This window comes from Metarhizium brunneum, chromosome 1 (genome assembly GCF_013426205.1).
Source record: "Metarhizium brunneum chromosome 1, complete sequence".
Classification (NCBI taxonomy): domain Eukaryota; kingdom Fungi; phylum Ascomycota; class Sordariomycetes; order Hypocreales; family Clavicipitaceae; genus Metarhizium; species Metarhizium brunneum.
The window spans coordinates 2,401,637-2,413,754 of NC_089422.1; the positions used below are offsets into that span (position 1 = coordinate 2,401,637).

The 12,118-nt window shown below is 51.0% G+C and overlaps 4 protein-coding genes across 4 annotated transcripts; 2 read left to right on the forward strand and 2 right to left on the reverse strand.

The window, feature by feature from the left end:
• On the forward strand, positions 1-5,478 carry CHS6 (Chitin synthase 6; the record flags this gene model as incomplete). The annotated part of the gene is made up of 3 exons (XM_014694283.1): positions 1-281; positions 342-4,019; positions 4,083-5,478. 3 exons carry the CDS (start codon positions 1-3, stop codon positions 5,476-5,478), a joined length of 5,355 nt encoding a protein of 1,784 aa, XP_014549769.1.
• A 690-nt stretch (positions 5,479-6,168) lies between these two features.
• On the reverse strand, positions 6,169-7,656 carry BCKDK ([3-methyl-2-oxobutanoate dehydrogenase [lipoamide]] kinase; the record flags this gene model as incomplete). Its single annotated transcript, XM_066129628.1, has 2 exons — positions 6,169-7,330; positions 7,457-7,656. The coding sequence occupies 2 exons, from the start codon at positions 7,654-7,656 to the stop codon at positions 6,169-6,171; spliced, it is 1,362 nt and encodes a 453-aa protein (XP_065985740.1).
• Positions 7,657-8,370: 714 nt separating this feature from the next.
• G6M90_00g007430 (uncharacterized protein) lies at positions 8,371-8,850 on the reverse strand (the record flags this gene model as incomplete). Its single annotated transcript, XM_066129629.1, has 4 exons — positions 8,371-8,461; positions 8,548-8,616; positions 8,732-8,772; positions 8,836-8,850. The coding sequence occupies 4 exons, from the start codon at positions 8,848-8,850 to the stop codon at positions 8,371-8,373; spliced, it is 216 nt and encodes a 71-aa protein (XP_065986028.1).
• A 1,250-nt stretch (positions 8,851-10,100) lies between these two features.
• On the forward strand, positions 10,101-12,028 carry ERG5 (Cytochrome P450 61; the record flags this gene model as incomplete). Its single annotated transcript, XM_014694280.1, has 4 exons — positions 10,101-10,269; positions 10,405-10,555; positions 10,668-11,635; positions 11,706-12,028. The coding sequence occupies 4 exons, from the start codon at positions 10,101-10,103 to the stop codon at positions 12,026-12,028; spliced, it is 1,611 nt and encodes a 536-aa protein (XP_014549766.1).
• Positions 12,029-12,118: the final 90 nt, after the last annotated feature.

The following is a 12,118-nucleotide window of genomic DNA, read 5'->3' on the forward strand; positions in this document are numbered from 1 at the left end:
ATGGCGAACCGCATGTCCATGTTCTCCGTGGGCTCTGAAGGCCCAGGAAATCAACGAGCGGGTGGTCCTCAGACTGCGCAGGTTTCAACAACAACTTTATTGAATGCGATACATAACATTTATCTCGCTTCCCAGCCTCATCAGCTGGAATCCAGTACTAGCTTGGTTGTCAATACATGGCTCACTGCTGCTCAAGGCAGTCCCACGGTTGACTCAACCCTTGCCTCCAAGGCATGGGAGCACGCACGCCGACGAGCCGAAGACGGATGTGTGATTCTCGGGTATGTCTAGGCCTCACATATTAATATTTTCGCTAGCACTGCTGACAATCTAATTTGCAGCTCTCTTCACCAATCAACTCCGTCGGTCTTGACTCCATTCCTCACGAGCTTTCCGTTTGCCATTCCGTCCACATTGTATAAAGCTCTTGATGCCGTTCAACCATTTCTGCGATGTGTCACTCCGTATAATCCTTCCACACCTCGCCAAGCAGCCTTGAGTGTAGCCTTGACCCTGAACTTGACCGGCAATCTTACTGCCGCGTCTCTTGCTTTATCTCAAGGCGGTATTGACACGGTAAACGGACTACTGAATATCCCATCTGAGGCAGGCTATCGCGCATTTGATGTCTTTTACTACCTCTTGACATCTGCTTCGACGCCGGCTGAAAGAGAGTTCTTGGGGCTAAAGACCCCTTCTTCCTACGCCTTGTTGTCCAGATCTGGCACATATGGCCCGCCTTCATATCTCCCCACCGCGGATGATGGTGCTTCTGCTGACGATTTCCGCCAAGCACTGAAGGATATCGGTATCAAAGGCTCTGCGCATAGAAACTTCATCTCCACTTTGGCTGGTCTGCTGAAGCTTGGAAACACTCTAGACTATGGGGTAGAGTCAGAAGCCCTGGAAGAGATCTGCGAAGATGTCAGTGGCCTCTTGGGTATTGAGCCTGACACACTGCTTAGGCAGTGCAGCACTGAAGACCGATGGACTTTTATTGGTGGCTTGTACGAGTCTCTTGTGGATTGGGTCATTTCAAAAGCAAACGAGGCTATCGCTGCGCAGATGATTCGAATCAGGAATGGCGATGAGTCTCCTGATGGTCGCGGTGTAAGAACTCCAACATCTGACCAAGCTTCTGGAGACACAGTTTCTATCACCGTAATGGAGGTGCCACAAATCACTCTTGGCAAGGCCCTCTCTATGCGTTCCATTTTTGACGATTCTCAAGGCATCAATGCGGAAATGATTGAAGATGGTGTCAATGTGTCGCCTGCTGGCTCCTCGGTTCTTCGAGAGATGCAGCAGGCCGTCTCGGATGTAGGCCCAGACTTAGGAATCATGACAGGCCCAGAGGGTCGAGAGCGACAACACGAGCTCGAAAAGCGGGAGGTTGTGCTAGAAAAGATTGCCTACGCCGCAGAGGAAGGTGGCTTCCTTCGCAAGTTACTATTTCCTATCGACGGTGAAGGCATCAACCTCGGTCGCGCAGGCCGATTTGACCTACCTGCCGTACTCGGATCCAACCGGCTCTGGTATCATCTTTCTCTCCACCCAACTGATGATTCCCCAACGCAACTTGCTGCTCTACCATCCGTTACCTCAGCGTGGTCGGCAGGCACCGTCTCGCGCCAGCTCCGCTCGTGGAGACTTCCTGAGTGGGCAAACCGACGCAATAGAAACCTTGACTTCACTGCTGACTTCGATCTTGATGAATTCGCCAGCCGTTATGCTGTCCTTGGCTGTAGGGACGGTAAAGATGGCATCGAAAGTTGGGTCCTCGAGCGAGGTTGGAGTAATGGCGAGGTTTTTGTTGGCAAAGACCGTGTCTGGATGCGGGAAGGTGCCTGGTGGGAAGCCGAGAGCATGCTTGACCTAAAACCTGAACACAATGACATGAACACACCAGCTATGAATATCAATCCCTTTGGATCTGGATTTGACACAGGCTACTCTGCCAATGGAAGCGGCTACTTCCCACCTCAGGGTATCGAGCCCAGCTTCAACGGAAGCAATGACCAGCTTATGCACTCTCGCAACTTCAGTCAAAGCCAAGTGACGGTTGGACAGCAGAACCCGCATGCCCCTCCATCTATTGCCCCTACAGCGATGCGCAACGTCAGTAATGGCGACTATGGGCTAGGTAACAAGGGGGACACCTACAAAGATGACATCTACTATAACCCTGAAGGGGATTTCACAGGAACTATGGACCCCGAACTCGCCAAAAATAAGAAGCTCCAAACCAAAGAGGTCTCCTTTGGGCGCCGCGTTTGGGTCGGTTTTGTCTGGGCCTTGACGTTCTGGATTCCTTCGCCATTATTACGGTACATCGGTCGAATGCGACGTCCCGATGTCCGCATGGCATGGAGAGAAAAACTTGTTCTAGTATTTCTTATTTTCTTGATCAACGCCATTATTGTATTCTGGATTATTTGGTTTGGGCGCCTTCTGTGCCCCAACTTTGACAAAGCCTGGAGCCAAAACGAGGTCAAAACACATCAAGGCGAAGATGATTTTTGGGTTAGTCATTATGGTAAAGTGTACGACATTACCAAATTCTGGAGACAGCAGCACAGTGACACCGATGTCAAGACTACGGCCGACAATATGCAACCTCTCGCGGGATTCAACTTGGACAACTACATCTTCCCACCCTTGAATGAGGTGTGCCAAGGTCTGGGTATCGCAGAGACAACAAGACTAGTTTTCAACGAAACTGCGGAATTCAGCATTGCGGTACATACCTCTGGCTTCTACGGTAATCCAACCAGTAAGCTGCATGACCCCCTATGGTACTTTAACGTATTTGAGCCAAAAATCAAGGAGTACTACAAGGGTGATCTCGTCTGGGGTGAACAAGACGTGCAATCTCAGGGAAATAATATGCAACGACCTTGGGCCATATACGGTAACCAGATTTTCGATCTCACAGATTATTTCAAAACAAAGGATGTATACAAGGACGCCGCCATGTACAACTTTTTGGATGAAAGCGTTAGCGACATTTTTAAGAACAACCCAGGCCAAAATGTCAAATCACTCCTGGACCAAGTAATTCAGAACTCAATTGGGAATGAGACCCAGCACGCCAAGGTCATGAACAGTTGGCTATGCGTTCAGCGCAACTTTTACAAGGGCATCACGGACTTCCGTGACTCGCCAAGATGCACGGTGAATAATTGGATTTTACTTGCCTTCACTATTATTATCTGCGCTGTTATCTTGATCAAATTCGTTGCAGCTCTTCGCTTCTCATCCAAGCGACGCCCTTCGCCCCAGGACAAGTTTGTTATTTGTCAGGTCCCTGCCTACACGGAAGGCGAAGAATCGTTGCGCAAAGCGTTAGATTCTCTCACAGCCCTGCAGTATGACAATAAAAGAAAGCTGATATGTGTTATTTGCGATGGAGTTATCGTGGGCCAAGGCAACGACCGCCCAACACCAAAAATTGTTCTAGATATTTTGGGTGTAGACCCCAAAGTCGACCCCCCCGCACTACCCTTCAAGTCAGTTGGCCCCGGTAGCGAGCAGCTCAACTACGGTAAGGTGTATTCAGGTTTGTACGAATACGAAGGCAATGTGGTCCCATACCTTGTTGTAGTCAAGGTTGGCAAAGAATCTGAGCAGGGCAAGACGAAACCTGGCAACCGTGGCAAGCGAGACTCCCAGATTCTCCTCATGAGCTTCCTCAACAGAGTTCATCATCGGGCTCCCATGAATCCTCTAGAACTCGAAATGTTTCATCAGATCAATAACATCATTGGTGTGGACCCCGAGTTATACGAGTACATGCTCATGGTGGATGCCGACACGTCTGTGAGCGAAGATTCTCTCAATCGGCTTGTGTCTGCTTGTGCCAACAACGCCAAGATTGCCGGCATTTGTGGCGAGACTAGCCTGGAAAATGATGAGAAGTCTTGGACAACCATGATTCAAGTCTATGAGTACTTTATTTCTCATCACCTTGCTAAGGCGTTCGAATCCCTTTTTGGCAGTGTTACTTGCTTGCCGGGATGGTATGTCCACGTCTGAGACTGTCTTCGAATGACAAAATTCTTTACTAACGAGATGCCATCTAGTTTCACAATGTATCGTCTTCGAACCGTCGACAAAGGCAAACCTCTGCTCATCTCAGATGCTGTAATCAAAGAGTATGCCGTCTGTGATGTTGATACTCTACATCAAAAGAATCTGCTGTCTCTGGGTGAAGATCGTTACCTCACCACACTGATGACAAAACATTTTCCATACATGTCTTACAAGTTTATTGGGGACGCCCAATGCAAAACTGCTGCACCTGAATCATGGAGCGTTCTTCTCTCTCAGCGTCGTCGCTGGATCAACTCTACAATTCACAACCTGGTAGAGCTGATGCGCTTGAAGGAAATGTGCGGCTTTTGTTGCTTCAGTATGCGCTTCGTCGTTTTTATTGATCTGTTTGGCACCATCATTTTGCCAGCTACATGCGTGTACCTTGGCTATCTAATTTACCGTGTGGCCTCACATACTGGACAGTTCCCGATCATTTCCATTGCCATGTTGGCAGCAGTGTATGGTCTGCAAGCACTAGTCTTCATCCTCAAGAGGCAGTGGCAGCACATTGGCTGGATGATTATCTACATTATTGCGTTCCCTATATACTCTTTCATTCTTCCGATTTATTCATTCTGGAATCAGGACAACTTCTCTTGGGGCAATACTCGTGTCGTTATTGGAGAAAAGGGAAATAAGCAGGTGGTTGCTGTTGACGACGAAGGATTCGATCCTCGATCCGTTCCTTTGCAGAGATGGGACGACTACGCCCTCGCCAATAATCTTCCCGGTCGTCGTGGTGGATATCAAGAGAAGCATGATTACGGTTATCCTGATCAGTACGAGATGGATGAAATAAAGTCGGTCTACTCTGCCGCTCCTCAAGGCTCGGTCTTGACTGGAATGGGCGGGCGCAACACATATATGCCACCTCAGTCTCCCGCTCCCTTCAGCAACATGAACCGTGCTCCCACGATGCAGGGCCAGTATCACGATGCCCCTGCCTCCATCCGCAGGCAATCGATGATGTCTCTCGGGACCCAAATGCAGGACATGCATCGTAGTCAGTCGCCGTACCAAGACTTCCCTGCAAACCGTGGTAGCGTCATGAATTTGCGTGGCCAGGGAAGCATGACTCCTTCTCTGGGCATGGCAGGAAACAGAGCGTCATCCGCTATGGGCTACACGGGTGGTCATCGTCCACCCATGGGACCGGATGCAATGCAATCCACGACCTCATTTGACTTCCAACGCGGCCACGTCGGCGCGGACGACACAGCCATTGTGGACGCTATCCAGTCTGTGCTTCACGAAATTGATCTTGACACAGTGACCAAGAAGCAGGTCCGCGCCCTTGTTGAGCAGCGTCTGCAAACAGAGCTGACAGGCGAGAGACGCACATTTATGGACCGACAGATTGATCGCGAGCTTGAAAACATGTAATACCTCAAAGTTTCTTGCGTGGTCTAAAGGGGTGCATAGTCAGGTCAAAATGGGCAACTCCGGGGGCGTAGTCTTTTTTTTGCTTTTGTACATGGTTAATTCTAGTCACGACACAGAACTATAAGCGAGCGAGTGACGTTGGGCAGAGCAATGTGCAAACAAGACTCGAGAAATTGCTCGTTTTTTTTTGTTATTTGATGTTTTGGTAACTGGCGTTAGAGTCTTGGACAAATAATATTTGTTGATTATACATGGCCATTACTGAGAATGGCTCGGGTTTTTTTTTCCATAGCTTCATTAATACTTGATGGCATGCAATAAATATTGAGATAATCTAATTGAAATGGGAGTTTAGAGGACTCAACGTCATCGCGCGCGTGCTCACGCACGCGCACACGTTCGTAAATAAAATAATGAGTATTCGGCGAACTAGTTGTCAGTAAACAGATGTTATTAGTGTTGTGACACCCCGATCCGTACCTTTTATGTTTTACCATCAGGATCAGTAGTGCATGTGGACGTTTCTATGGACAGTTTTCAATATTCTTCATCGAGAGCGCTTATATAGACTATTATTATAGCATTTGGCAGTACCCTATTTGGAGCCACGGTATCCGTGATTGGATCCTTGGTAGGTTGGGTTGATCTTTATTCTCCCATGTCCTTCTGTTCAGATGCCCCGTGAACGCCTCAGTTGAGATTTCCCACCCCCTTGAGTCGCAGGTACACGTCTGTGCCCCAGCCGTACAAGCTCTGGACGGCAATACCTCCGCCAAAGTACTCGGCGTAAGCACGACTTAGGGGCAGACCATATCCCAGGCCAGCAATCGAACTTCCCCCCGTGCTGGCAGTGGCGATGGCACTGAGACCATCGCCGCCAGTGTTCCCTCCTGACCCGGGGAAGCCGTCGTCGTCGGAAAATGTGGTGAATGAGTAGGACCATATATTGGGCAGAACGTCTGGAGAAATGCCGCCGCCTCGATCTCGGATGCGGATTGTGACTCCTGGCGCGTTATCGTCCAAGGGTTTAATGGCGTCGCTGCGGAATTGGCCTCGATCTGTGTTTGGCTGCTTGATGAGTGGTGCGCCGCCGGGTTGTTCTTTGAGGGGTGGTTCGGGTGCGATGGTGACAACAACGGGTTCACGAGCCCGGCTTTCTACAGTGGCACGGAATGCATTTTTAAGTAATTCAGTTACAATGTATTCGAGGTGCATGGGCACAAAGGCGAATGTAGTGTCCGGCTCGCCGTCGACGTAGATCTGGGGTCTGGAACCATAACGTAGCTCGCAGATGTCAGCTACAAAGCCGGCGCAGGAATCAATGGTGAGAGATGGCTTCAGGGCGGTGTCAATGACGCCAATGTATGACGGGTGTTCGGGGCACGGCGTCGGGCTGTCCTCGGGTGCAAAATGAGGCTGACTACTGAAATGGAGGGCAATGTGCTGCTCGCCAACTAATCTTGTGCCGATTCGTGCGCGTAGATGCTCATCCAGGAAGCGCGTCACCTCTGCTGGCGAGATATATCTGCGGCATTCCAGAAAGCCTTTGGCGAGGATGGGTATGGTATCGGTGTGGGTGGCAACGAGCTCTGCCAGGACGTTTGTGAACTCGATTTCATCCTGGAGGGTGGTGATGGGATGGCCTTGGCTTGCGGCATGCCAATACGGCAGGAGAATTGATAGTGAGTGGAGGTAGTTGTTGTAGATGCGGGAAATGTTGGGGTTGGAGACGACGATATAGGGGAGATTTCGGAGGGCTTGAATTCGTCTTGCGAGACGGATGGGGAGGAGCGAGAGTGTGAAGTTGGCGGATGACAACAGGGACTTTTCGGATAGTGGCGGTCGTCCGTGTCTGGAGAAGACAAAGGTGCGTTGTTAGCTACGTGCCGTGGACGTGTGGATGGGCAGGTATTCCATCTGCATGGCCTGCTGGACTTGGGAAGCCAGACGGGCCAGCGATACAAGGGAGCAGGCATACTTGACTAGATCTGCGAGGCTGAGGGAATGTTGGTGTTGTCTCGCCAGGGCTGCAATCTCCGCATCAGACACGTTCTGTGGTGCGTACCGCAGGAGCCTTGATGCATGGAGTGCTCGGCGCTGTATATAACGTGGCTGGGGGTAAGACGGCGGAGGGCAGGAGCGGCAGAGCCTCAATGGCGACGATGCCAAAGTCCGCATTGCAGCATGGCGTCGTGCGATGCCGCAAGAAACGTCGTGAGGGGAGATGTCGTGAGGACGATGGCGTGGACCGGGGGGGGGGCCAATATGGGCAGTAATATGGTGGAATTGGCGTCACAAATGAAGGTCGATTGACGTTGTTTGTCGCCGGTTGGACAATGTAGCTGGCCGGCGCGGGTGGCCGCTACTCCGTAGTCTGTCTGGGGTGCGAGGCTGTCACTGAAGGAGCAAGCAGTGAAGATGGCTTAAGGGTGGTGTTATTTTGTGTACGTAGTAGTTGTCATTATTTGATTCCATCCATCATTCGCCGTGGGCCGCGGCCAACCGACATGCTCCCAATGCAAAGCACTTGGGTACGTCCCGCGCATGTGAGGGGAAAGTGACAGGGGTAACCAGCGACGCCATCGACGACGAGGGCGCCGATGCTTCATTGGCACTTGGACAGCCTCGTGTGAGGATTGACTTGTTTACAACACAGACGTAGTTGCGAATAATTGTTCCGACACGCATCTTCAAAATTCATCTATCGTAGCATGGCAACGGGACAAAACGCCCAAGTGGCACAAGTAGCGAGATGGAGGGCCTAGGGTAGCTCGGCCCCTCTCTCTGCCTCTCTCCTGCCCCGCCTCTTGCCTCTCTGCCTCGTGTCTCTCCGCACATATGCCTCGTTCGGCGCTCATCCGGCTCCGGCTATGGCTTCAGCTGGCTCTGAGATCAAAAAGCCTTGACCTCGCCATCCAGCTCGACGGCCTTGACGTGCTCGTTTGATTCCAGTGTGGTAATGGCGTCGTTTGGAAAGGACACGCTGCAAGTTGGGGAAATCGGCCATATTCATTAGCTGGGGCTTGCGCCTTCTGGACGCATGTCTTGCATGTTGCACGAGGCACTTACGCAAAGCCCTTGATCAGGGTGTATTCATGGGTGATTTTGCCGCCTTGGTCGAGGGCATGCTGCTTCGCACTGCATTTATAAACAACCAAGGTCTAGTTAGCCATGTTTACGCCGCCCTTTGATTTGTCTGTTGCAACTTGTCTTGTCTAGTCGTGGGCCAGCACGGAGCGGGGGTTCAACATACGCCTTGATCTGGTCTTCAGTGGCATCGTCTTTGCAGGTAACCTGTCAGGGAGATGGGATACATTAGCCTCGACAGGGTAACCGTTGGGTAGTCTATCGACTTACAATATAGCCGGGCATCTTGGCGAAGGTGGTGGTTGAGAACCGTTGAGTGTAGATGTGCTTGTGGTGACTGAAATTGGGAGATCTAGATGGGGAGTGTGTTGTCGTCACTGTTGTGAGACTTGAAACAACATGCTTACGCCTCGGCCAAGCTGGGTTGGCAGCCAAAGCCAAGGTCTTGAGCCGCCACGGACGTGTCATGTAGCCATGATGTAATGACATCTGGAGCAGCACGAGCATCCAGTCTTTGCACCATCGACACGACTCGACTAGCTTAGAAGCCAGCCTAACATCGGTCAATGGCGCCTTCACTCAAGCTGACCTTCCCTTCAATGCTCCGTACCTCCGTAGCACGGGCCACTGAGACCGAGCGTCCAGTGACGGGCAGGCAATACGAATACGAATACAGTAACGGAGAGTAAGGAGAGTACGGAGTACTCCGTACGGAGTACATACATAAAGCCACAATCGGAGACTAGTACAAAACGGGGCCTGTGCATCATTCCTCATTCAACTGCCCGGCAGGGGCACAGCAATCGGCCAACGCATCAAGCTCAGCATGCACGAAACAGGAGCATCTGCCCACGCCGCCGGGTCGACCACACCACCTCGCCCGCGCTGTGAGACTTCGGCTAAGCAGGCCACTAAAGTATGTAGGTACCTGGCGCGGCGCCTGGACGCGCCGTGCCCCTACTGTCAGGTAGTTTAAGTACCTAGCCGCTCAACCGCCGCGCTGTGCCGTCCAACACGAATGGCAAGTGAAATTATGAAAATGTGAAAATGGCCAGGCACCTTTTGATTGCACCTCCCTCCACCGTCAGGGCCTCCCTCCTCTCCGTTGACAACCATCTGCTGCTCGCGCTCTGCTTCAATTTTACTCTAGGTACCTAGGCAGGTACTTGACGTATCAATTATTTAATAACACACGCTCTTTCTGACCACTCTCTTCCCTACATCCTCTGTCATTCGTTCTCTTCGCTCAAACATTTGCCTGGACGTTTTCTTCTTCTTTGGCTTTGGCACGTCAGAGGGTTTCGGAGGAGGGACCCCGTAATTTAAAAAGAGCCAACAAAATAATACCAAAAAAAAACACAAAAAAACAACCACCAGCAGACCAGGGCCCGCTTCCCGTTCTGCCGTGTCCCCCGACAAGACCCCGGTTCTCTACAGAACCCCGATTATTTTCTTGCGACAACCGATCCTTCTTCTTTCTGCTCCGTCAAACGCTTGCAGACGTGTTAAAAGGAAGTTCGTCGAAATCGCCCATCATGGACGCCAATACATCGTCGTCTGCCTTCCCCTCCATGCTGGCTGGCTCCAAGTATGGCAACATCAATGTTCCTCCCCAGCTAGACATGATCCTCGATGCCGTCACCACTGCCAGCCCCTGGACCATTATCCTGACCATCTTGGCAATGTGTGTAGTCTATGACCAGAGTACGTCTTTTTTCTTTCTTTCCCCCCAGCTATTTAACTTAATTTTGCGCTGTACAATGTCGCCCTCGGGCCATACTACTTTGCGCTATCGAGATGACGGAGCATCGTTGCTAACTTGGCGACCCTGTGCAATAGTTAGCTACCTCATGAACAAGGGGTCAATTGTTGGCCCGGCCTGGAAGATGCCATTTATCGGACCTTTTTTGCAGTCTATGAACCCCAAGTTTGAGGAATACTATGCTAAATGGGCCAGTGGTCCCCTTAGCTGTGTCTCCGTCTTCCACAAGTACGTTTGTGTCCAAATCCAACTGCGCCAACACCTCTCATTTGCCTAGTTGAGTCGGGATTGGTTCTACTACACTGAAAGACACTAACAATGTATTTGAACAACATCACAGGTTCGTCGTCATTGCTTCTACCCGAGATATGGCTCGAAAAGTCCTCAATTCGCCCATGTACGTCAAGCCTTGTGTTGTTGATGTCGCCCATAAGCTTCTTGGACACGACAACTGGGTTTTCCTCGATGGCAAGGCCCACGTCGACTTTCGTAAGGGACTTAATGGTCTCTTTACCCGCAAGGCTCTTGAGTGCTATCTGCCTGGCCAGGAGGAAGTCTACAAGACGTACTTCAAGAAGTTCCTCAGCGTCACCAAAGAGAACAACGGGAAGCCCGTGCCATCCATGCCTGAATTCCGCGAACTGATGTGCGCCGTGTCTTGCCGCACCTTTGTTGGCCACTACATGTCCGATGCTGCCGTCAAGAAGATCGCCGATGACTACTACCTGATCACCGCTGCTCTCGAGCTTGTCAATTTCCCAATTATTATTCCTTTCACCAAAACCTGGTATGGCAAAAAGGCCGCTGACATGGTTCTTGTCGAGTTTGCCAAGTGTGCAGCCAAGAGCAAGGTCCGTATGGCTGCTGGTGGTGAGGTGACCTGCATTATGGATGGCTGGATTCTTCAGATGATTCAGTCTGACCGCTGGCGCGAGGCTCAGGAGAAGGGTGAGAATATGGAGGGCGTGGAAAAGCCGTCGCCCTTGCTCCGCATGTTCTCCGACTACGAAATATCACAGACCGTCTTCACTTTCCTCTTTGCTTCCCAGGATGCTACGAGCAGCGCCGCCACTTGGCTTTTCCAGGTTACCGCTCAGCGGCCAGATGTTTTGGATCGTGTTCGCGAGGAGAATATGAAGGTCCGCAACGGTGACCCTGATGCGGAGATCAACATGGATCAGCTTGAGTCTCTTACCTACACCCGCGCAGTCGTTCGTGAATTGCTTCGATACCGCCCTCCAGTGCTGATGGTTCCTTACCTGGTCAAGAAGCCATTCCCTATTACTGATTCGTACACTGTTCCTAAGGGTGAGTGACTCATTCCCAAACGCGACCTCAACATTTTGTGTTTTTCTGAAAAGCTTAAACCTCTTTATAGGTTCTATGGTTGTCCCTACCACTTACATGGCTCTGCATGACCCTGAGGTTTATGAGAACCCGGACTACTTCGACCCTGAGCGGTACTACTCTGGAGATGCCGAGGTGAAGGGTGCCAAGAACTATCTTGTGTTTGGCACTGGCCCTCATTACTGTCTTGGCCAAGTTTATGCCCAGCTCAACCTTGCATTGATGGTGGGTAAGGCTTCTGTTCAGATGAAATGGACTCACCATCCCACACCGCTGTCCGAGGAGATCAAGGTGTTTGCTACCATCTTCCCCAAGGATGACTGTCCCCTCACCTTTGAGAAGCGCGAGTGGTAAACGACAATAGGCCTGAAGGAACAATAATTAAAAACGATAGGCAAAGCTGAGTTACAGCCGGAAACAGCCGACAGTGTCAGCTCAATTTAC